This window comes from Cynoglossus semilaevis, chromosome 2 (genome assembly GCF_000523025.1).
Source record: "Cynoglossus semilaevis isolate Cse_v1.0 chromosome 2, Cse_v1.0, whole genome shotgun sequence".
NCBI classification, from domain to species: Eukaryota; Metazoa; Chordata; class Actinopteri; order Pleuronectiformes; family Cynoglossidae; genus Cynoglossus; species Cynoglossus semilaevis.
In genome coordinates, this window is record NC_024308.1 from 16,621,101 (window position 1) to 16,643,433 (window position 22,333).

At 40.2% G+C, this 22,333-nt stretch overlaps 4 protein-coding genes across 15 annotated transcripts in view; 3 read left to right on the plus strand and 1 right to left on the minus strand.

The window, feature by feature from the left end:
- exoc1 (exocyst complex component 1) overlaps positions 1-4,418 on the plus strand; it is a 7,979-nt gene extending 3,561 nt beyond the window's left edge. For 3 of the 8 annotated variants that reach the window (XM_025052749.1, XM_025052752.1, XM_025052757.1), the window contains 12 exons: positions 111-179; positions 790-939; positions 1,169-1,277; positions 1,878-1,922; positions 2,123-2,286; positions 2,388-2,501; positions 2,641-2,720; positions 2,853-3,081; positions 3,168-3,351; positions 3,432-3,631; positions 3,705-3,899; positions 3,999-4,418. In XM_025052749.1, coding sequence (XP_024908517.1) covers positions 111-179; positions 790-939; positions 1,169-1,277; positions 1,878-1,922; positions 2,123-2,286; positions 2,388-2,501; positions 2,641-2,720; positions 2,853-3,081; positions 3,168-3,351; positions 3,432-3,631; positions 3,705-3,899; positions 3,999-4,151 — 1,692 coding nt within the window. In that variant the 3' untranslated portion in view covers positions 4,152-4,418. The remainder of the gene's footprint in view (positions 1-110; positions 180-789; positions 940-1,168; positions 1,278-1,877; positions 1,923-2,122; positions 2,287-2,387; positions 2,502-2,640; positions 2,721-2,852; positions 3,082-3,167; positions 3,352-3,431; positions 3,632-3,704; positions 3,900-3,998) is intronic. The other 5 variants (XM_017031359.2, XM_008307175.3, XM_017031360.2 and 2 more) reach the window with 3 other exon arrangements.
- A 130-nt stretch (positions 4,419-4,548) lies between these two features.
- cep135 (centrosomal protein 135) lies at positions 4,549-13,809 on the plus strand. 4 transcript variants are annotated; one of them, XM_008307169.3, is made up of 25 exons: positions 4,549-5,422; positions 5,635-5,767; positions 5,954-6,144; positions 6,396-6,563; positions 6,729-6,870; positions 6,955-7,039; positions 7,144-7,272; positions 7,371-7,586; positions 7,696-7,761; positions 7,855-8,005; positions 8,091-8,308; positions 8,422-8,577; positions 8,680-8,817; positions 8,906-8,983; positions 9,088-9,242; positions 10,002-10,117; positions 10,228-10,382; positions 10,487-10,542; positions 10,617-10,785; positions 10,871-10,981; positions 11,107-11,292; positions 11,426-11,635; positions 11,848-12,071; positions 12,149-12,253; positions 13,012-13,809. In XM_008307169.3, exons 2-25 carry the CDS (start codon positions 5,655-5,657, stop codon positions 13,169-13,171), a joined length of 3,498 nt encoding a protein of 1,165 aa, XP_008305391.1. In that variant the 5' UTR covers positions 4,549-5,422; positions 5,635-5,654; the 3' UTR covers positions 13,172-13,809. The 4 variants fall into 4 exon arrangements, with proteins under 4 accessions (XP_008305391.1, XP_008305392.1, XP_008305394.1 ...); XM_017030948.2 differs by having other exon boundaries at positions 5,089-5,223; XM_008307170.3 differs by having other exon boundaries at positions 4,549-5,767; positions 11,113-11,292.
- chst14 (carbohydrate (N-acetylgalactosamine 4-0) sulfotransferase 14) lies at positions 13,797-17,285 on the minus strand. Its single transcript, XM_008307173.3, has 2 exons — positions 16,870-17,285; positions 13,797-15,590 (listed from the first exon to the last, which is right to left on the minus strand). Exons 1-2 carry the CDS (start codon positions 17,155-17,157, stop codon positions 14,763-14,765), a joined length of 1,116 nt encoding a protein of 371 aa, XP_008305395.1. The 5' UTR covers positions 17,158-17,285; the 3' UTR covers positions 13,797-14,762.
- Positions 17,286-18,141: 856 nt separating this feature from the next.
- The window catches only part of cracd (capping protein inhibiting regulator of actin dynamics), a 16,269-nt gene continuing 12,077 nt past the window's right edge, over positions 18,142-22,333 (plus strand). The window contains exon 1 of one of the 2 annotated variants that reach the window (XM_025054176.1): positions 18,142-18,594. In XM_025054176.1, coding sequence (XP_024909944.1) covers positions 18,495-18,594 — 100 coding nt within the window. In that variant the 5' untranslated portion in view covers positions 18,142-18,494. Of the gene's footprint in view, positions 18,595-20,986; positions 21,673-22,333 lie in introns of those variants that run through there. The other variant, XM_025054177.1, reaches the window with a different exon arrangement.

Below are 22,333 nucleotides of genomic sequence, written 5' to 3' on the forward strand. Positions count from 1 at the left end.
TCTCGCTGTTTAGCTGATCTTTTGGGCTTCACTCCTTTGTTTCCTTCCACACGTGTTCCTCCTAATCTCGGCTCTGAATCATCCCGCTCTGTTCTCTGTCTCTGTGTCAGTTCAACCACTTCAGTCACTTCAAAATGACCATCCCTCAGTTCTATAGGTCTTCCTGTCTATCACTTCCCGTGAGTACCCTCACAGCAGCCGCAGCACTCCCCTCCTTCTCTAACAACTGACTCTGCTCACATCATTCCCAACAACTTGAAACACCAAAGCCTTCCATCATTTCTTGCATGGAATGTTTCTAACATCCAGACATCTCACATGTGAGGTCATGGGTAAAGGAACGCCATTGATCTGTTTCCTTCTTCACCAACGATCTGCACTGAGCTAAGGATGTTTATGTTTAGGTGCTAACATGGCTTGGTTGCAAGAGATGACATAAAACCATTACTACCTGTGCCTGTCTGCTCTTGGTGCATGTCCCCTGGTTAAAGCACTAGAGCCTTAATAAGCCAGAGGAAGTGAAGAGGTTATCCATGTGGCAAGAGGAGTCATGTGTTTTTGTTTTTTTTAAAGATTTCTTTCTTGCTTAACCTTAAAAATAACAATATTTGCTAATTTATGGAAATGTATCCTGTTCTCGTGTTTATGTTACAAAGCGAGATAAGCTCTCAGTGCAAAGTGTGTTTGTGACAAAGAAAGTGAGATATTTGAGTTTTGACATTGTCTATATTAACTTGTCAAATTGATGAAAAGCAACTTTTTCTTCTCACTCCTGACTCCATCATCCAGGGCCATGACCAGAGCTCCACCCTGTCACAGAACACAGCAGAACTGACTCTGCCCAAACACAGCCCCCTACACAGAGACCTGCTGCGCTACGCCAAGCTCATGGAGTGGCTAAAGAATACTCACAGGGAGAAGTACGAAGGCTTGTCGAGGGTCAGTCAATTTCATGTATAAATCTGTTGTGTTTTTAGGTGTGACTTTAAGAAGTGTTGAATGTGTTTAGTCAGTGTGGAGTAGTTTGGATATTGGGGGTTTTATTCATACATGTGACGTTTACCGTTGCCTGTAGTCTCGTTTGAAATTCTCATCTGCTACTACTTGAGAAATGCATGATTTCAAATATATACATATTTAATATAGGTAAGCACATTATCTGTTTTAGACCTACGTGGACTATATGAGCAGACTGTATGAAAGAGAAATCAAAGACTTTTTCGAGGTTGCCAAGACAAAAATGGCCGGCACCACCAAGGAGGCGAAGGGAAAGTTTGGTAAGAGCTGTCACTTTGGATACGAGTCTGTTGTCCCTGTTTAACAGTGTTAAAAAAATGTTTTGGTGATTTTCAGGTACAGTTTTGTTGTAGGAAAGGGATCTCTCTCTTCATTTGTTGGATTGTTTCTATACAATATTTGCATTACTCTGTTATACAGCTGTAAATGAAATATTCTTTATCTAAAAATAAACCACCTTTGCCCTTCTATTTACTGCACAGTTACCAAAAAACACATTTCTAAAGCTCATTTTTATTTCCAGTATGAATGTATATTCTCAGTCTTGCTCTTTGTTTTACTTTATTAACATTTCAACTTCTGTTTGCACAAAACAAATTCTGTACTCTTTGGTATTTTGATAGTACTCTGAGGTCGTCCGTTGTTTTGATATATTTACTGAACGCAGCTTTTCTCACTCTGTGTTAACATTTTTGGAAAAAAACATATTTTCCAAAGGTTTGTCTGAAGCTAATGCAATTGCATGTCAGCAGCAGTGTAACTTTGTACGTCTAACATCAAGCCTCACTTCTTCCATGCTGCATGTTTTTAAGCCTAACCTGTCTCTGTCTTTGATGCCTGCCCTTGTTAACTGGCTGCAGCTACGCTTCCGCGGAAAGAAAGTGCACTCAAACAGGAAACAGAAAGTAAGTATGACTAAGTCTGGATAAAGATTTTCATTATCCAAACAGCTATTATTTCACCTAAAGTTTCTCAAGCTCCTTCTATATTATATATCATTGTTTACCAGCCTTTTTATGTTTGTATCCACATAGTTTCTTAATATCAGCACTTGCAATGCTATCTCTAAAAACTTGGTTTAACAGTGTTTACTGTGCTTTCTTAGGCCTTCATGGCAGCTCTGGGAAGCTGACAGGATCCACCTCCAGCCTTAACAAACTGACAGTGCAGACCTCAAACAGTCGGCGCTCCCAGTCTTCCTCACTGCTGGACATGGGCAACATGTCTGCTTCTGACCTGGATGTTGCTGACAGAACCAAGTTTGACAAGGTAGCATTGTTGGTGGATTTTATAATTGAAATAAATAGGTGATGTAATTTTCTGTACTGTGACACAAATATTGTATTTTGGGTTTTTTTTCTTGCGTGCAGATATTTGAGCAAGTCCTCAGTGAGCTGGAGCCTCTCTGCCTCGCAGAACAAGACTTCATCAGCAAGTTCTTTAAACTGCAACAGCATCAAACAGTTTCACCTCCACTTGCTCAGGTGGGTCTATGATCGCATCACTGCAATTAGCTGTAGAATAAGTGGAACAACAAATGGCTTCTCCTCTTCAAATGTGTTGATGGACCAGTAGCACACATTCAATTGGATATGTTATGTTTGTTGTCCGGTGTCCTCACAGCCTGAAGCAGAGGAATCAGATGGAGGAATTCCATCAAGACAGCCTCCACAGACAGAACACAGACAGTCCTTTTCATCAGAGTGAGTACTAACATTACGTACTCCCAGATCGACTACAAATATTACCAATTCTCAGAGCCAAATGTTTTCTGTGCACCAGTGTATATTCACCCACTCTCAGCAGCCTTTAACAAAATCATATTTTGTCTAAAGGAAAGATCTGGTGCGACTGATGATGAATAAAATCTTCCAGAGCATTGAGACGGAGCTCAACAGTCTCATTGCACTTGGTGACAAGATTGACAGCTTTAATTCTCTGTATATGCTGGTGAAGATGAGTCACCATGTGTGGACGGCTGAAAATGTCGACCCGGCCTCGTTCCTTAGCACTACGCTGGGAAATGTACTGGTCACTGTCAAACGGAACTTTGACAAATGCATTGTAAGTCGAATCCTCTTTTCATATTTGTCAATATATAGTAAAAAATATATGGATCCCTAAGTAAAAATAATTCTCCTTTTTTGCAGTCTGGTCAAATCAGACAAATGGAGGAAGTTAAGATTTCAAAGAAAAGCAAAGTCGGTATTCTAGCTTTTGTGGTTGGATTTGAGGACTTTGCAGAGCTAGCTGAAACCATCTTTCGTAATGCAGAACGTCGCGGTGATCTGGACAAAGCTTATGTCAAACTTATAAGGGCTGTCTTCGTGAATGGTAAGACCACTTATTATCCTAACAACAGAGACTGGCTGTTTTGTCGAACATTTCAAGTTCTTAGATGACTGCTTCTCCAGTGGAAAAGGTGGCCAGCGAAAGCCAGAAGACTCCTCGAGACGTTGTGATGATGGAGAATTTCCACCACATCTTTTCCACACTGTCACGTCTAAAGATCTCCTGCTTAGACACAGAGAGACGGGAAGCGAAGCACAAATACACCGACCATCTGCAGTCCTACGTCATCAACTCCCTGGGACAGCCACTGGAAAAACTTAATGTAAGAGGAACACAGTTACTCTATTGACCTTTAAATTTAGCTTTCATGGTGTTTATTTTCCACTCTGTTGCAGCATTTCTTTGAAGGAGTAGAGGCACGCGTAGCTCAGGGTGTTCGTGAGGAGGAGGTGAGCTACCAGCTGGCCTTTAACAAACAAGAGCTCCGCAAAGTAATAAAGGAGTATCCTGGCAAAGAGGTGAAAAAGGGGCTAGACAACCTTTACAAGAAGGTAGATAAGCACTTGTGTGAGGAGGAGAGTCTGCTTCAGGTGAGAAATTCCAAGTCTCAGGAGAACAAATTGGTCTGTAGTGACACATTCTTTACACTGCATTTAAACCCCTTGTTATTGTTCTCTTGTTTCATTTAGGTGGTGTGGCACTCCATGCAAGATGAGTTCATACGGCAGTACAAGCACTTTGAAGATTTGATTGGCAGGTGCTATCCTGGATCTAGTATAACCATGGAGTTTACCATACAGGACATGCTGGAGTACTTCTCTAGCATTGCCCAGTCTCATTAGTTCTTCTGTAATGCACTGGAATTTAGTAATTCACTACTGCTTCATACTTGCTGAACACAAGCTTCTAACAAGCTTTTCAAATGTTAAAAAACTTTCTCTGTGTTTGTTTTAATGAAATGTGTACATTGCCCAGTGATGCAGATATCTCTACATTGAGTTTGTTCCTGTTTTGAAGACAGAAGAACTCTGCACTAAATATTTTTTGCATTTTACTTTTATTTCTCCATGCCATACGTACATAATAAATTTGCATATGTCAACCTTCAAGGAACGTGAACTACTTGTCATTGTGACACAGCACACAACGAAATGTCAACCCATCACCAAAGTGAACAGTGGGCAGCTTTAGGCGCCCGGGGGCCAGTGTGTGGGGACAGTGCCCTGCTCAGAGCACCTCAATGGTAACTTGGCAGCTGGTGGACTTGAACCTGAATCCTTCAGGACCCAAGTCAAGTGGACTTGGGACCACCACTGCCCCTTTAAATGCTGGACTTAATGATTTATGAATGAAAACTGAAAGCACCATATATGTTAACAATTAAAAATAATTAATTGGATTTATTAAATTGCTGCACACACAATGAATTGTTTAAATATGTTTAAACACTGCAGTACATCCTACAGATCAATATTGGTTTAGGTCTTATGTGGTGTGGTCCAGAGCTGTGTCAGCCTTTTATTGTAAGGCTCTGACTGACTGTTAAACAATATAGAATTATACCCTAAAATACACATTTTTTGTCAAAGTGCAGTGTTGAAAATGTAATTTGGAGCGCGTTTACATTTTAATCTTAATAATGTTTATGGTAATTTGAAAATGTCTTTATCGTGTTTGATAGTTGGGCGGATATGTACATATTAAAATCATTATTTCTTTTTTAAAAAAACGCACAAAACGAGTCCTCTAAACTATGGCAACCCCGCCCTCAGTAAATGTGCGGGCACCGAGGTTTACAAAACAAGCCGCCACGGAGGTTTGACTGTGTGTCTCATCTACTTCCATAGCGACGAATCCAAGCTCGAGATAAACGGCGCTTCTTTCAAACTCTACGGGGAAACACATACTCTCGAAGTAGTATATTTTGTGATTATACCCGACTGCAAATGGAATAATTTAATGGACACTATTCTTTTTTGTTCGTCGTAAGTCGAAGATGTAGTGTGGAGTTGACGTTGGTAAAGCTAACGAAAGCTACCGTTACTGTCAACCGTACGTTCCTCGAAATGCTGCGTTATTGGTTTACAATAGCTAAACTGTGACGTGGAAGTAGGTTAGTGGGGCATATAAGACCCGGTTAATGTGTAGTTCATGATAAATGCACAGAATGCTAAATTTTGTTTATTAGCTACAGCAAACATGTTAGCTAGTTTAACTAAACATTACTATAATTGGAGATTTATAATGTTTGTAAGTAACGCAGGACTTCAGTAATAGTGTCTTGGTTTGCCGGTTAATGCGAATGCCATATTATGCTATTATAAGTTTAGTGCCACATCAAAGCCATGGCGAGCAACGCAGAGAGGAAGTACATTAACTTAAGGAAACGTCTGGATCAGTTGGGTTACCGACAGCCACTAGCAATAGAGTCGCTGCCATTGGTGGAGAAGCTGTTCAGGTGAAACACACATACAAACACAATTTCACACTGGTTCAAACGCCACCCCATGCCTTTAAAATGGTTTTGCTCACGTTTCATTCATTGACATCAGGACCAAATTCATAGCTCTGCATATACCTATACTGGTCAGTGGCTGTTAATGAATGGATGGTACCAAAAAATAGATCTTCCTTTGTTTTACAGTGACTTGGTTCACACAACAGAGAGCCTTCGCAGTGCCAAACTGTCAGCAGGGAAAAATGAGAAAGAAAGCCAGAACCTTGATTCCGTTCTAGAACCATATAAGACGGAGAATGCACGGGTGATCAGAGAGAACAATGAGCTGCATCTTGACCTTATGAAGCTAAAGGAGGAGAAGGATCGACTTACCAAAGGTAAATAGTGAGGATGACCACAAAGTCCCACCACAAACTTTACAACAACACTAGATTTTGTGTTTAAGGTCTAAAATGTTGGTCAATTTTTTTAATCAATTCCAAGAAATCTGATCAAAATTAAATGGTATCAATAGCAACTGTCAAAGTGATGACTACTGTATGATGACTCATGATCATGTGATTAGCTGTTGTACTGTGGATAGAAATACTATACAATACAATACTTTCTTCTTTTTTTATTTTTCCAGAGCTCAAGACTCGCATCAGAAAACTCGACCATGAAACATCTGACCTGAAGTTTTTAAACAATCAGTATGTTCACAAGGTTCGTTGCCTGGAGAAGGACAGCAAGGCAAAAACTGAGCGTATTCAGCAGTTGCAAGAAAAGAACATGCAAGCCGTAGTGCAGACTCCAGGTAAATGCCAAGGTGTTCAGGTTCACATGCACAAGTTGTATTAAATATTTAGGTCACGTTTACGCTTGCAGCTATTAGTATACCTTTCTTCATTTAAATATATACATGTTTTGTGGACATCAAATTAGATTATTTTTTAAAACAGTCCCTAACCGTGATATTCAGGTGGGAAGAAACACAGTATTCCTTTCAGACGTCAGAGAATGCAGATTGACGAACACTTACCGCCTTCATCAACATCGTCCTACCCTGTGTTGCAGCCTGATGATCCCTACATAGCTGACCTACTCCAGATAGCAGATAGGAGGTTGGTATACTTATAAATCCCCTAAACTGGAGATGCTTACATACACCTTTTTGTGTTTACCTGACTGCTGTTTTTACGTTGTAGAATTAATGAGCTGCAGGAAGAAATTCTGAAAGTCAAACTGGAACTGGAAAACTCTGAGGAATATGCAAAGCACTTAAACACACAGGTAATAAGTTATTTGACTACTGAAATGCAATTTAAACATGTCGAACATTAACATAGTGGTCAGTTTTATGGGGTTGCTTTTCTGTTGACCTTTTTTCATAATAGGTGGAAAACAGGGACAAAGAAATCAAGCGACTGAATCATGTTCTCCACGGAGGTCGACCTCATGATGTTATTTCTTTAGAGGCTCAGAACGTCAGCAACGAGAAACTGATTTCTCATCTTAACCTCCAGGCAAGTTTTGTTGTCTCTTAATTAATTGTAAAAAAAAAATGTAATAACACCACTGGAAACAATCTATTTCTCATTACTTGCTACCTTGTGCTACACAGATTGAGTACCTGCAGGAGACAAACAGGACCCTAAAGCACAAAGTAGATGAACTGCAACAGAAGAAGATAGACGCCTCAGAGGAAGTGGCGAACCTGTCTGTGAAGAATCTAGAACTGTGTGAAGAACTTACACACATTGATGACCTGGCAAAACAGCTAGAGATGGATAAAGAACACATGTTGGAAACGGCTCATGTGGAACTACAAGAAGCCAAAGTGAGACAATGAAAATTAATTTAAATATCCTTCATTCCAGTGCATGTGTATGAGTTTAAATGTGACAGGAATGAGGGTATAATAATATGTTGCATTGTTTCCTCAACAGAAAGAAATTCAGAAACAACAGAAAATAATTCAAGACTTGGAAGATAGTGTTTCACAAACAAGAAAGGTATTAGGTTCGTTGCCAAAAGAAATGTCCTTATTGTCTTATGTTTTCTCTTACCACCAACTCACCTCACCTTTTTTAATTATTTGCCCTTAGGAACAGTCCATAGATGGCTTTGAAAAAAAACGTCTTCATGATCAGCTTGTGGACCTTAAGGAGCAAAATAGCAAAATGGAGGAAATGGTGAATTGCACGGAGGAAGATAAGATCAGGCTGCAGCATAAATTAGATAAAATGATGTTATTTGGTGAGCATCAGTTTATTGTAGCTTGGTTTTTGGAAATCTTCCAACTTCTTAAACTGATCAAATATTGTCATGTGTCATTGTCTAGAAAAAGAACTGGTACTGGAGCTGGAGACAATGCGAGTCAAACATGGCATTTGTGGAAGGGAACGCTCCCCATCTCGTCTAGATGCATTTGTCAAGAGTCTAGAGGAGGAGAGGGATTTTTATCGCCAGGAGGCCGAGCGCTACAAAAGAGCCAGCGGCTTGGAGTTGAGCCCAAGTCGTAGCTCAGCCAAATGTAGTCCAATGTCCAAAGTGAAAAGGGTAAGAAATATTGACAAAATTGTCACAATTCATTTTTAAAAATCTTAAAACATTATCATCAAAATTGACAGAAAAATAATTCACATTACAATTTTATTACTGCAAATTATTAGGCAGGTGCTTCAGAGGCAGAACTGTTTCGTGTGATGAAGGAAAGAGATGAGCTGAAGGTGGCTCTCCTGGACTTTGAGAAGCATGTTGAGGAAATCCAAAACAATGCCAAGGCTCTTTGCACCGAAAGAGACCATTTCAAGATTCAAATGAAAAAGGTGAGATTCAAAATACTTGTATTACCAGATGTGAATTTTAATGTAATTTATTTTTTAAAGAGATGCAGGTGAAAGTTGAAGCACTGTTTGTTTTTTGTTCAGGCCCAGGAGGACTTGAAGCTGAGCCAAAGCATGAAGAAGTCAGCTGATTTGCGAATTTTGCAGGATGAGTTAAAAAAGGCAGAAATGAAAATTGAACAGATGAGCATTGAAAAAGACACGCTGTTTGAAAGGTTAAAGGTTGGTGAAGGTCAAGAAATAAAATATATATAGTGTATATAACAGTTGAATTGACTTGTCATCAGTTATATTTCCAAACATTTTGCAGATAACCCAGACTTCAGCTCTCACAGACAGACATGTTGATGTCCAAAGAATCTTTGACCTTGAGAATGCTGTTAAACTTGTAAGTGTGTTGTGTTTATTCATTTAAAATAGCAAAACAAATGGCAAGAGTGAGCTCTTTATAAAGCTTTTTTGTCCTCTGAATCTTATTTTCTGTTGGTGTAGTTGGAGAAGGAGAAACTGGAGCTACACTCACAGGTGAGTCTGTTGAAGGAGAGTAGGAAAACAGTAGAAGAGGAGCTGAAGGTGCAGTCAGCTACTCTGGTCCAGAATCAAGAGGAGGCCGTTCAGCAGAGAGACGAGAGCAATGCTGTGCTGAGGTGTGTGCTGGATACATGGATCTAAAACGATGTTATTATAATAGTAATGTCACAGTGATGACTTAGTGATTCCTGCAAACTCTTCAGAAACCACTGAGATTTGTCCTGTTGACAGGTAGATTTTATGGTTTAACTTTTGATAATCGTAACAAAGTTTAGTTTTCCTTTCATTCTATTTGTGCCAAGTCATAACCTGAGGAACTCTCATATAAATGTCCTTGTCATCTGACAAACTTGGTGGCAGTCCAGAGTGACCTGGCTTCTTTTTCTTTGTTTTTCTTTTGACATCCACATTCTGGCACAGTATAACTTCCTCTTCATGAATCCTTCTTAAAACCCACTCTAATGAATATAAAAAGGGGATGGCAGTGACTTAGCATCTGTAGAGGATGAAACATTGTTTTCAAAAACACACATTTTATTTTATTTGCCTGGTAATTATGATAATACTATACTATACTATTAATACAGAAAGAATACAGAACAAAACAAGAATGGCAGCTTCAACACCTTCAAAAGAAAAGTACCTGCACAGTAGAAACAGTGAATAGATTGTTGTGGATTAACTGACAGTTTATATACATTTATATTACAACATGTGTTTGGTTAATTGCAAAAATTATTCGCAGTTTCTGTACTTGTAAATAAAGTTTTTTAAGGATACAAATTAGTATATATAGAAAAAATGACATGTCCCTAACCTTTCATATACTTTTTTATTTCTTTTGATGTTGTTATTGCTATTATTATCATTTGTAGGTTGCTTCAACAACAGATGGAACAGTCTCTTGCTGACACCAAGCACAGGCTTTCAGTGAAGATGAATGAGCTCCATGATGCCCATGAACAAATTGAGAAACTAGAAGAAAGAATAGGTAAAAATCTGTGGATTTTAGCTTCATGTTTGAGGCTGTTGTATTTTGGGACAGTTGTTTCTTTCCCCTCACTGTGTTTTTGTTGACTGAATTTGTTTTGTCTGTCTCAGTGGAGATGAGTAAGTACGGCCCAAAACACAAGGAGGAAATTTCAGCGCTTCAGAAGGCCATCTCCACCATAGATAAAGAGAAGGATGCTCTGCAGGATGATGTAGACCAAAAGACAGAAAAGCTGGTTGCTCTCCAGGATGAGCTGACTAAGAAGGTAATCTGTCAAAATAATATTTACAAAAAATATGTGAACAGGAAAGAAAAATCACTATAATCACTTCTGTGTCATGGCTGGTCATTTACTCTGCATTTTCACAGGAAAACATCCTAAAAGATGCCAGAGTAACAGTTGTGAACTTGAACAATTCATTGACGTAAGAATCATTGTCTCACAACTATTCTTTTGTTGTTGTTTTTTACTAAACACTAACATAATGTGCTTCTTCAGTCAGCTAAAAGGTGCTTTAAAAAGCCGAGAGAGAGAAATAAGTAGTCTGAGGAGACAACTGGACGCCTCTCAGGACGAGCTGTCAGGAATCAGGAGAGAGAGGGAACTCACAGTGCAAGAGAACAGGAGACTAAAAGACGACTTGGTCACAATGACCAGAGAAAACCAGGTACGTAATGAAACCTTTGCATAACAACAACAACAACAAAATATATTGAGTAAAGTATCAACTAATTTTGTATAATTTTAATCAGGCTGTACACGTAGAGATGCAACAGGCCATGCATGAGAAGGACGACCTGAAACTGAGGGTCCACTCTTACATCACAGAAGTGGCAAAAATTGAGAAGCTGATGGCCACAAAGGCGAGCTGTTTTATTTGCTGCGTGACTACTGGCACTCGCTGGTGGTGACTCAACTGTAACTGCAAACACACTTCATTCATGTGTTTGGCCACCCATACCAAATTAACAGAGTGTTTGACTGGCAGGAGCAGGAGAACAGGAACTTGATGGAACAGTACAGGATGGCTCAGTCTGAGATGGTGGAACGGGACCAAAAGCTGCGTCAGGTGGAAAGTCTCAACAACTCTATCCGCCTGGAGCTTCTCTCTTCAGACACAGAACGAAGGAACCTCTCCAATACAGTCACCCAGCAGGAGAGGGAAATCAGTCAGGTGAGATGTGATCTGAAACAGGGGAAAATAGACTTGTGGCTAAAAAGTAGAAAGAAGAATTACTGTCAAAGTTTGTTGTTTTTTCTTTTTTTTTAATTCTTAAATGTATTTTTCATTTTGTGGTATTCCATAGCAAACGCAGGCCTACCAAGCCTATGAAGCTAAGGTATCTTCCCTGGTTCGAGGGATGTCCCAACTTGAAGACAAGTTGAAAAGAGCCCAGGAGGAGAAGGCAAGTCTTCAGGCAGATGTGGCTTCTGTCAGGGAGCTGTGTGTCAAACTGGACTCTGACAAGGAGCTCACTGTACGTCAGCTCACCTCCAGAAGTATGGACTTGGAGAGGGTGAGTTCTGCTCTCACCGATCGTCAGGTTGATTCTTTTCATAAGGCAAAGTATCCAGTTAAGAATGTTTCCAGCATTGTCTTCTATTTCGCTTAATATTTTTAACAGTACCTCATTCACATTGGGCAAATCCTACACAACACTGAAACCCTGTATGATAACTAGAAAATGTTGCTTTCACTGTAGATTAATCGTCACCTTCCTTTTCTTAGATGACAGGAGAGCTGGAGGATGTTCGGTCAGAGATGGAGCTACTTAAGAAGCAGCTGGCGAGTGAGAAGCTGACTGTGCGCAATCTTGAAACACTGCTGTCCACCAATCGGCAGAAGGAGTTCCACACTCATTTAACAGCCAGCGAGAGAGAATCCGAGCTGAAAATCCTCCGAGATCGACTGACCCTGGCTGACAGCAAAATGTACAGAAATCACGATCACATGTATAAAAACATAATTTGGTAAAAGTTGAAATAAATGATGATTTAAAAATGTAAAGTAAAATTTGCGTGTCTTTTAGTGCCGAGCATGTGAGGGAAGTGACCCAACTCCGTGGTAAAGTGTCCCAGCTGCAGACTGAGATGGACGTTCTAAAAAGACAGCTGACCACAGAACGTTTCGAACGGTGAGCTCAACTACTTTCCAGACCTATAAGCTGTTGCTCCAATATATAGATCTCTTTAGTGTCCCTGCAGGGGAGGATTGGTCTTGCAGTAAAATGGCAGTCAGACAGACTTTAAACATTACATTAGTTAAGATTTTTGTGACTATACTAACAAAGCTCCACAAAGTCAATTCAATATGTATTAATAATTACATTTGCACTGAAGAGAAAGGAATATTAAAAAGGAATGTTAAACTGGACAAAAAGAGTGCAGTCCATTGAAAGACCTTGATCCTTGGATGACTGTTCTGATCATTTTGTACTAATATTATCAAATATAAAAACGTAGCCTAATGTTGCAGATCTAAAATAACAATATGTACAGACAGTAGAGCCCCCTGTAAACCCACTTACTTGTTGATGCAAATATAAGTCACATGGTAACATGTATTTTAGGTATGTAGTGCCTAATTAGCATATCATATGTTCACTTTGCATAAGTGCCAGACAGGCTGGGGCAAAAACCGAACCATGTTCACCGTGGTGTCGAGGCACCACACTGTCAACGTGCTGTACATTTTAGACCATTCAACAGAAGAGTAAAACTGAACTGAGTTCTGAAAACATTTGTCACAACACTGGGTAAACTGTTTAAGGGTTACCATATGTGAACCTACAGTAGGTACTATCAGTAGGTGTGGCTATTTTTCTTATCCAGTTGTCACAAAATATTGTCAACACAATTCATCATGGCTTCTTTCCATTTTCTCTGTCCACAGTGAACGAGCGATCCAGGAAATGCGCAAACAGGGTTTGTCTTTTTCATCACTCCAAACCTCAACGCCCCTGAGCCTCTCCACTGGTCCTAGTTACATATCCTCAGAACACCCTGTCCTGCGAAGTCTTGACCACTCAACCAACAAGTCAGCGGACAGTTGAACATAAAATAGTTTTTTTTTTATTTAATTACCACTCAACAATTAATCCAATTAAACCTTTGCAGATGAGCAGAAAAACACCACACATGTGATGAGGTTGTTTGATGTTTGAAAAACCAGTGAAAGAACAAAACCATCATAGACCAGATCTAATTTTAACATCTGCTGCCCGTTAAACTTAACGAGTTTGTCTTCGGGGACATGGTTCTACAGTCAGTGAGTAAAGATGTCTTCATGTGAGTCATAAACCACTTAAAGCCTGTGCTTCAAAGTCTTAGATCTGGTTATGAATTAAGTGAAATCCTTCATGAACCAGGGAATAAATTCACCACAGTGCCAACTTCTAACCTAGAACTGTCTGAACTGAACGGTTTGCTAAAACCAACTGCTCTGTGATGGATCCTCTTCGTCAGTGTCTGGTACAGTCATCAACTCTATACTCTCTACAGTAACAGTTTTATTCTTTGTGAGTGAATTATGTGACAGACAGTTTCAAGGTTTTTCTGAACTTTGAACTTCCGTGTGTCTGGTCATTTAATGTTAATGTATTTTTTATGTTTGCTCAATGCTAAATTATGAAACCAATCACAAATAAAGTGATACAAAGGTTAAGACACCACAGCGACTTACATCACAAAGCCTAGAATTTATTCAACAGTCAAAGTAAATACAAAAGCGTGTGGAGGCTGTGATTGTAACATACAAAAGAATCAAACCTGATTTAACCCCACAGCCCTTTGTTGACATGGTGTGTGTGTGTGTTTGTGTGTTTTAGCCTGCTAAAGCACTGAATGTCCAGTGAAGTTAACCTTTAAACTCCACCCATGTTTATATGAAGACATGGGAGAAAAGTACAAAGCTTGGTCATTTGACCTTATTTACAGTTAATTTGCACCAATGCCTTTGACCCCATTAATTTACAGTAACAGTGCATGTAACCCATTTAGCTAACTTCCTCTTTATAGCTGATCTCAAGCTTTAGTGGTTTTGGAGTTGAGTATATGTTGGTGTGAGGGGAAAAGTTAATTATGTTGAATGTAACAAAAACACAAATTGTAGAAAATCTGACTGACATCTACAGAGATATATGTAGAGATAAATAGAATGTTATCTATCTATCAGATAAATATAAAAATATACCAGGTCATTGGTCATCTTAAATCAATTAAACGTGCATAACAATGTAAAATTCTTTCTTCTTCTAAAAACTAAAGTTTAGATGGCATCAAGGAAGAATGTAAAAAAAACAAACAAAACGTAAAACAAAGAGCTCTGTACTAGTTTGGGGCTGCATTCCAGTCAGTGGTGTTGAAAATCAAGTCTGGCCTAAACCCAGGCTAATGAGTGTCCTACTGAATATTTTTTGCAAGTATGAAAGGATTTTTAAATTCTTATATACTAATTATAACTTTAACAATTCACCTTTGGTCACATTTTTGAGTTGACAACACAAAAGGACACTGACTGAACATCTTCAACAAAAGGAAATTTGTAATGAACATCTCAAGTAAAAGTCTGACAGCTGTCCATGGCCATAGACACAGCCGGTTTTTATATATTTAAAAAACTCAAAACTTTCAGCCAGTGCATTTCTAATGCCGACAGTGTTCAGTGGTTGTATTTGGTAGAGGGTAGGTGAAGAGGGAAAAGTCTAAAATGTACTTTGGCAGCAGTTGCCTCAGTAGCTTCTGTGGTAAACTGCACAGATAGTAGTGTAACGTCTCTGTGGTGACTGGCTTGTACCACGTTTGCCTTTCTGGGAAATGAACATGAGGAGGCGCACCGATCTGTTGCAGCACAAATTCGGCATCACTTTCCAGGTGCTCATAGGAACCGATGAAGTTGTATGACACTGCACAGGGTTGACAAAGGTTGTACACGGGCATCCAGTGCTCGTTCATACGCTCTACATCCTCATCCAGCAAGTAACGGACAAATTCTGCAAAGGTCACGTCATCCCCTTTTACTGACGTGTCTTTAGCGTGGCCCTTCCTGTAGCGCTTTACGATCTCTACGCCGTATTTCTTTTTGTACGACTCGATCTCTCCAAACTTGTTCCTGAAAGCAGAGAGCAGTCGCTCCATGGGTTCTCGCACAAACATGAATTTATAGTAGTGCTTGAGACGGTAACGTATCTCCTCAGGTTTTAGAGATGACAGAAACACTAGGTCATTGCGGTGGTCCATCTTGATGCTGACGTCTACACTCTCCAGTGCTCCGTTCAGCACCTTCAGAACTCTCTTCCAGTTGGAGCAAGCCACTTTGGGGACGTAGCAGTAGAGGAAGTGGTACTCGTCATTCACCAGGATGTGCTGCAGAACCGTCTTCCTCTGCAAAGGGGTCAAAGTCCAAATGCTGTGTGGCATGTTCTTCTGGCTGCACATGGTCTTGATGGTCCTGTTCCGGATCTCCTGAAGGATCTAGACGTGGAGAAAAATCATCACATTGAAAATCATACAAACTTCTCTTTTCATTCAGCCTCAGCCACAGCACATCTGATGATCTCTCACAGTACACAGTGGCCGGGAATCACAGCTGCTCTATAAGGTAAACTGATGATGCCGACTGTTTTCCACTGGTCCCACTCTTCCTGAGAGTATTTTGTGAGACTAGAACATTTTTAGTTAGTCAGAAAATGACAAATAACACCAAGTTATCGTGCCACACACTAACACTCGATCCCCTGTCCTCATTCTTTGAAAGGTTATATCTTCTACAGTTGTATCTCAATACTTCCATGTTTATGTTTTCAACAGTGGACTGAGAAGGGAGAATAATACTTCAACATTCCTGACTGGAATTTTCTAGTCTAAGTAATTGACCCAGTCTAAAAAGTTGCTAAATCTGGTGACAAAATCAAATGGAAACTGTAAACGGACTGGCTGCTCCGAGACTTGAAAATTTGATTGGCTGGTAGCCTGGTGAGGTACTGCACTGACTGGAAGCAAAGACATGACATCAGACCTGTATTGTTAATCCCTTTGTCTTAACCTTAAATCCAGGGAGAAGTAGGGAGGAGGAATTAGCCATGACTGAAAAATGATCACTTATTTACCAGAGACGGGGAACCTTGTCATCAATTTTATCCCTGAAACATCAAGAGCACTTTATTAAAAACGAAAATATGAGAAAGGCTGATGGAGCAGATTACTGAAACACGACACCCTCCCGTCTTAGTGCTGTGATTCCTATTTTAGAAGAAATGCTTGCATGTTGTATCTTCAATAAAAGCCTTAAATTGTCTCTAATAACAAATAAAAATACAATAATTGATGTAATCACTACCAAATAGTTAGGGATTGGTGTGAATAAAAGGTTGTCTGAATCTAAATCTATCTTTCCACACTGTAATAACAAATGAAGTTTGTCAGACTAAACAAACCAGCTAAACAATACTACACAGGCCAATAAGACTAAATAATATTGTGAATTTACCTGATACATAAGAATTCAAATTAACTTCATAAACACTAATTTAAGTTTCCTTATCCGTTAAAACCAACTTTACAAAAGTTAATTTAGCTGCTATCATACGTGTACGTAAAGACACACCGCGTGAGTCTATTGTCACGCTATAGGTAGCGGATGCAGGGACAGCTGTGATTTAATCCAACTTTCTATATGCTGTAGAAACGTTTGAATTTGGATTTTCTTTTTTTTAACAGCGGAGTTCGTCTGGAGTCAGGGTCATCAGCTCACCTGGAGCTCCACGTCCACCGCGGCCGAACCGCCTTTCTGTCGGGTGGCGTCCAAACGCCTGCCGTTTCCCCTCGGTGGAGGCGTATCCATGCTGTTGAGCATTCCTTTCTCTATCATGAGCAACAGGCCTCCAGATGCTACGATCACCAGGAACGTAAGTACGGACGGCAGCACGGCTGAACTGCGGCGAACCGAGCCCGAGTTCAGAGTTCTCAAGTGTGTGACCGAACCGCCGCGGGCTCCTCCGCTCCTCTTTATACCGTATTCCTGCTTCCGAGGAATCATCATGATGACTCTTAGTCGTCTGTTAGACACCTATTAGTGTCTGGGTTTAACGCAAGAAACCACGTAAAGAAAAAAAATCCGCTGCTTTCTACCACGTATCCATACTTAACTTTTAAACTGCGTAAAGTTGCGCAGCGTCATTCAGGTACTTCCGGTCGACCTGTCAATATAAGACAATTCAATCCTCTAAGTTTTTTTCATAGTAAAAACTGTTTTATTGTAGATTAGTATACTGTATATTTGTATAGGTGATATATTCTTATACATTATATATTTTTCAACTAAATACTTCAGATACTTAAATTAGGCGGAATGTCTAGAATACTTCCGGTTGAAATCTTCAAAATAAACCCTCATATTATTTCACTAGGCTGAGTCCCAACCTCAGGAAGAAGTAAATGGGGGTTAGGGAAAACTTTATTTAAAAATAATAATAAGATTGACGGACAAAACACATAATTTGATTGATAAAAATCGATATGTTTATAAGATTAAAACATAAATATTGAAGACTATTAATAAAATAACTAATAACAATAATAATAACTAATAATAAAATGGGTTCTGAAGTTGCTGTCTACGTAATAACGTGTTCAATGTTTGGTCCTTTTAATGCCCTAGTTGAACAGAAATGTTTAATAGTTGGCAACAAATGCCAGAGGAAGACGACTGCACATTTAACATAAAACATTAACATTTTAATAAAACAGTCATGGTTTTAGTTTAGTGGAGGGGAGTTACGTATGGTGTTAGTTCATACTTCACTCTGGGTGTATTGATTCTGTGATTTTGTACACAATGCCTATTATTTAATAACAACAATAAAAAGTTGGAGATACCTGTTAAATGTGTCTTAAAAGGTTATTTGACTTTTCCAATTATAACATCAATCCAAGATCTTCTTTACAGAAAATAAGCCAACTATTTGTAAATTATAATCACATCCGTAGGAAAAAGAGAAGAAAAGCAAAATGGGAAAATAAGTCAGGTAAATATGATTGGTCAGTAATAGTGACTGCTAGCATGAGGGCAGAGCTCTGCAGCCATCAACCATTTATCTGGGCAGGTGTATAAAAGAATAAAAATCACTGCCAGGGCAGTGGCGTTGTCGTCTTCCGGCTACACTCTCTCTATCAGTGTTTTACGGTTCCAGAAGGCACGCTGCTTCTGCTGCCGCTGCCGCCGCCGCTGCTGCTCGGTTGCAGGACGCTCCTCCGCCTCCTCTCACTGTTCTTCTCCAGCCACACCCTCCCATCTCTCTCACTGTCTCTCTCTCCTCCCTCCCTTCCTCAGGTCTCCATCTCGCACGCGTGCAGCTGTGCGAGGCTGGCGCTCGGTGCATGCGTCTCCCCGTCGTGCACCCGCAGCATCAGCAACACAAAAGGGTGGAAGCAGTCGGAGCTGAGCTCTTCTCAAGAGGACTTGCGTTTCATCAAAAAGGTGCAGGTCGCTCTTTTTTTCCCCTTCCCTCACCCTTCCCCTCTCTTTCTCACTGCTTCTCTTTTCCATGATTGTTGTCCGTTTTCACCAGCATGACCTTGTCACTGTATCACACCTCACGGTCTTCATTGACCTGCTCACATCGTCTGCTGCTTCATCCTACACAGGCAAGTGTGTGTGTGTGGGGTGGTGGGGCGGGGGATCCGTGTGTAAAATGAGCTTGGGCTTTGAACCGAATTGAAATGCGAAAATTCCGATGTCAATAGACATTTGTATTTCTTTTTATTATTATTATTTTTAAATTCAAAATAATCTGATCAAGAACACAATTCACCTTCTTTCGTGGAGGTGTGTGAGAGGAGACACAGAGCCCGTCTTTGTTCTCCTTTCGTCTTTTAGGCTGCGTTTAATAGACTGTAATAATAGACTGTAATCCCCGTTACGGCAGCGGCAGCAGATTATCTGCCATTAACCGTTACGCATTGATCTCGTGCCTTCAGGTCTGTGTTGATGTCATCTTTCACTGGAGCTGCTGACAGAACACAGCTCAGTCAAATGTCAGCTGTGAAACCATGCACACAGGCTGTAGACCGTGGAGTGTGTGTGTGTGTCGTGGGCCTGAATGTGCAGCACTAGATTATATATATTTTCTTTTCTTTTTTTTTCATGGGTCATTCAACTTAAATCAGTGCTGCACCAATGTTAGCGTCCGTGCAGTTCTGAGATGAGACATAATGAGGACTAAACGGTGGCTGGACCGCAGCTGTACTGTACAGTAGTGTGTGTAAACTGGTGTGAGTAAACTGCTCTCTCCTTTTTTTGCTGTAGTATCATCTGTGAGCTATGAATAATAAATGGTCGAGCTAATGCTGTAATGATGGGATATTAAGCCACGGCATGCCACCCAGGCCTGTGTGTGGCCTGAGACTCGGACAGGAAATGAAACAGGATGAAGACTTCATCATCACCGTCCTTTATTCAGGAAAAAATGTTTTATGTATAAGCTGAGGTTTTATCATCAGGCGTTAGCATTAGCAGCGGTATTTCAGTATTATCTCACCATAAATATCAAGGCAGCACCATGTGACCCATGCAGCGTGAACAGTGAAATGAAAACAATAATCACAATCTGACAAATTGAAGTTTTTACAGTTGTAAATACTAAGAAAAAAAGCTAATTTTGCCAAAGTTGGATTGTTGTTTAAAGAACAAATTTTTTTAAAATGACTGTCTTTATGAGGTGTGCAGGAATCACTGGTTCTAACCTCTTTGGGTCCAATAGGTAAATCAAGATTTAGCACCTAATATAATATACATAACATTGCAGAAATATCCTGTACTATATTGCCAAATAATTTCAGTAATTCACAATATCCAGTTGGAGCATGCCATTTATATGTAAATATTGATGCATTAAAGATGTCCTTTAATCCGGGTTGAAAATATTACAAAATATAGATTTGATTTAAATCACACAAGGAAGAATAAGAACTGATTAGACTTTATCCTAATGCAGAACAATCAAAACAATACATAAACATAGTCACGACAGCAACTGTATATAACCCTGGAACTATACAGTACCGTAACATGTAGATGAAGAGGTCAGATGTTGAAAATCTTTATTACATTTGGAAGTTTTTAAATCATCTAAAGATGAAAATGTTGTTCATTTAACAGATAACGGTGATTGTTTTTCTAAAGAGATCTACTTCCTGTGGAACAGGTTGTAATTCTAATGAGATTTGACATGTTTCAGAGCAAAGCAGTAATTATTTCATGTTATTATTTTACTGATGTTGAAGGATGCTGATATCTTTAGGAGTGACCAGCGTGGACAGGTCATGACATCAGCATTACCTGGACATGACACTTGTCGTGATCATGAATGGATGTAAATGCCTCCTGTCATTTACATCCACTCATGTGGTACCTCTCGATGTGAGCAGTATTACAATAGTAACTCTGCCATGAAGGCAGCTTGTTGTGTAAAATAATTTGCTCACAAACGGGCAATTGATCCGAGCCAATCTAAATCATGATTGTGCTGAGATCCATACACAGATACATGTACATGGTAGGTTTGGAGTGTTTTGCCACACTGTCTGTTCCTGCCCTGTCCTGTTGAGGGTGTCTGAGGAAAGACTCTGCTGTGGCTCTGTGTTTAAGCACATTCATGGTGCTCCACTAGAGGTTTTTATTTCTGTCAGAAAGCAGCCGGTCTTTGAAGTGCCACACTGCTATAATATAGGCAGCATCCAGGTTGGTGGTAAATCCCCCATCATTACCATATCTCTCTGAGACTGCAGTGTGATGCTGCCAACACTGGGAAATGGGGGTCTGGCCTCATTTTTTTTTTTTTTTGCTTTAATGCTGTGGTTGTCCACACAGCTGTTAGGATCCCAGATGAGATTCATGTGAAATATGAAATAAACATCATTGTTTTGGGTGGAGGTCACGGCCTCCGTGGACAGAAATGAGGACATTAATGTCAGTGATGTTAAAGAGCAGTTGCGGTTTGTCACGTTACAGGCCGTTATGATCATATATGTGCGTTCACGGTTACTGTTATTGACAATGTGTGGCTTTGTGTGCATGGGCCATTTGAAATGATGAATGCCACTCTGTTCTCCTGCGCCGGCTATCTGGCGGGGAAACAACGTGTCACTTTGTGCCTCTGAGCACAGCAGCACCAACAGACACAGGAGAACGCCCATCCTGCTTCACTCTGTACGCACGCTACCCTTAAAGCCCACCGACACACCTCTGCCCCTCAAACTTTATAGGTGCTCCCCTCCGACACACATCTGCTGCAGCCTCAGTCCACAGTCCACCGCACACGTCGACACCTTCAGGGAGAAATTAAAATTTCAGTCAAATTATAATATAATGGAACACTTGCTCTGCCATTCTTATGTACACTAGCATTCTCACACAAACACACACACACACACACAGGCAGCCTTCCCTGCCTCTGACACCTGACTCCGCTAAATGCCCTAGATCCTCAGTGACAGCAGGCAGGTGGAACAGCCACACACCCAGAGATATCCTCGCACACGGAGCCAGTGCAGTAAGGTAAGGAGACATTCTTCTACAGGAAGTTATTAAATGTCAGCTGTAGATCTTATACATTTATAGGTCACTGTGTTAGTGTAGTTTACAACTCTGCTCTCCAGGCCGAGGACTAGACTTGTCTGTGTGCGCCACAGTTACCAGCAGACTGTCTGAAACCTGCTGATGCAGTGAGTCGGGTCGCCGTAAATACTGTGAATTTGATGGAGACAATTTGTCCTGTCAGAAGTCACATTTGCGTTGAAGATGCTGAGGAGGACAAATGGGCCATTGTTTTGGGTTTTTTTTTTTTTTTTGCTCTTCAAAGTCCATTCTTCTTTGCCAGAATACGACCGCGGTCATGTGATCCATGTTGCATGTCATTCTGCAAAACATCGTTTGTCCACATGCACCCAGGGGACATCTTGTACGGACAAATGCCAAGAAGATTACAGAGCGCAGTATCTGAAAGGAAAAGATGAAAGCTGTTCAAATGTTTTCTTACTCACCTCTGATGAGTGCATGGTGATGTTTACGCTTCTCCTTCGTGTTTTATTCAAAGTCCTTAATTGATTTCCCATGAAGCGTCGGTCATGCTGATCATTAATGATCATGTGGGGGGTCTCCAGACCCTCCGCTGCTTCTACAGAGCTGACCTTTCACTTTGTCAGCATGATGATGTTAG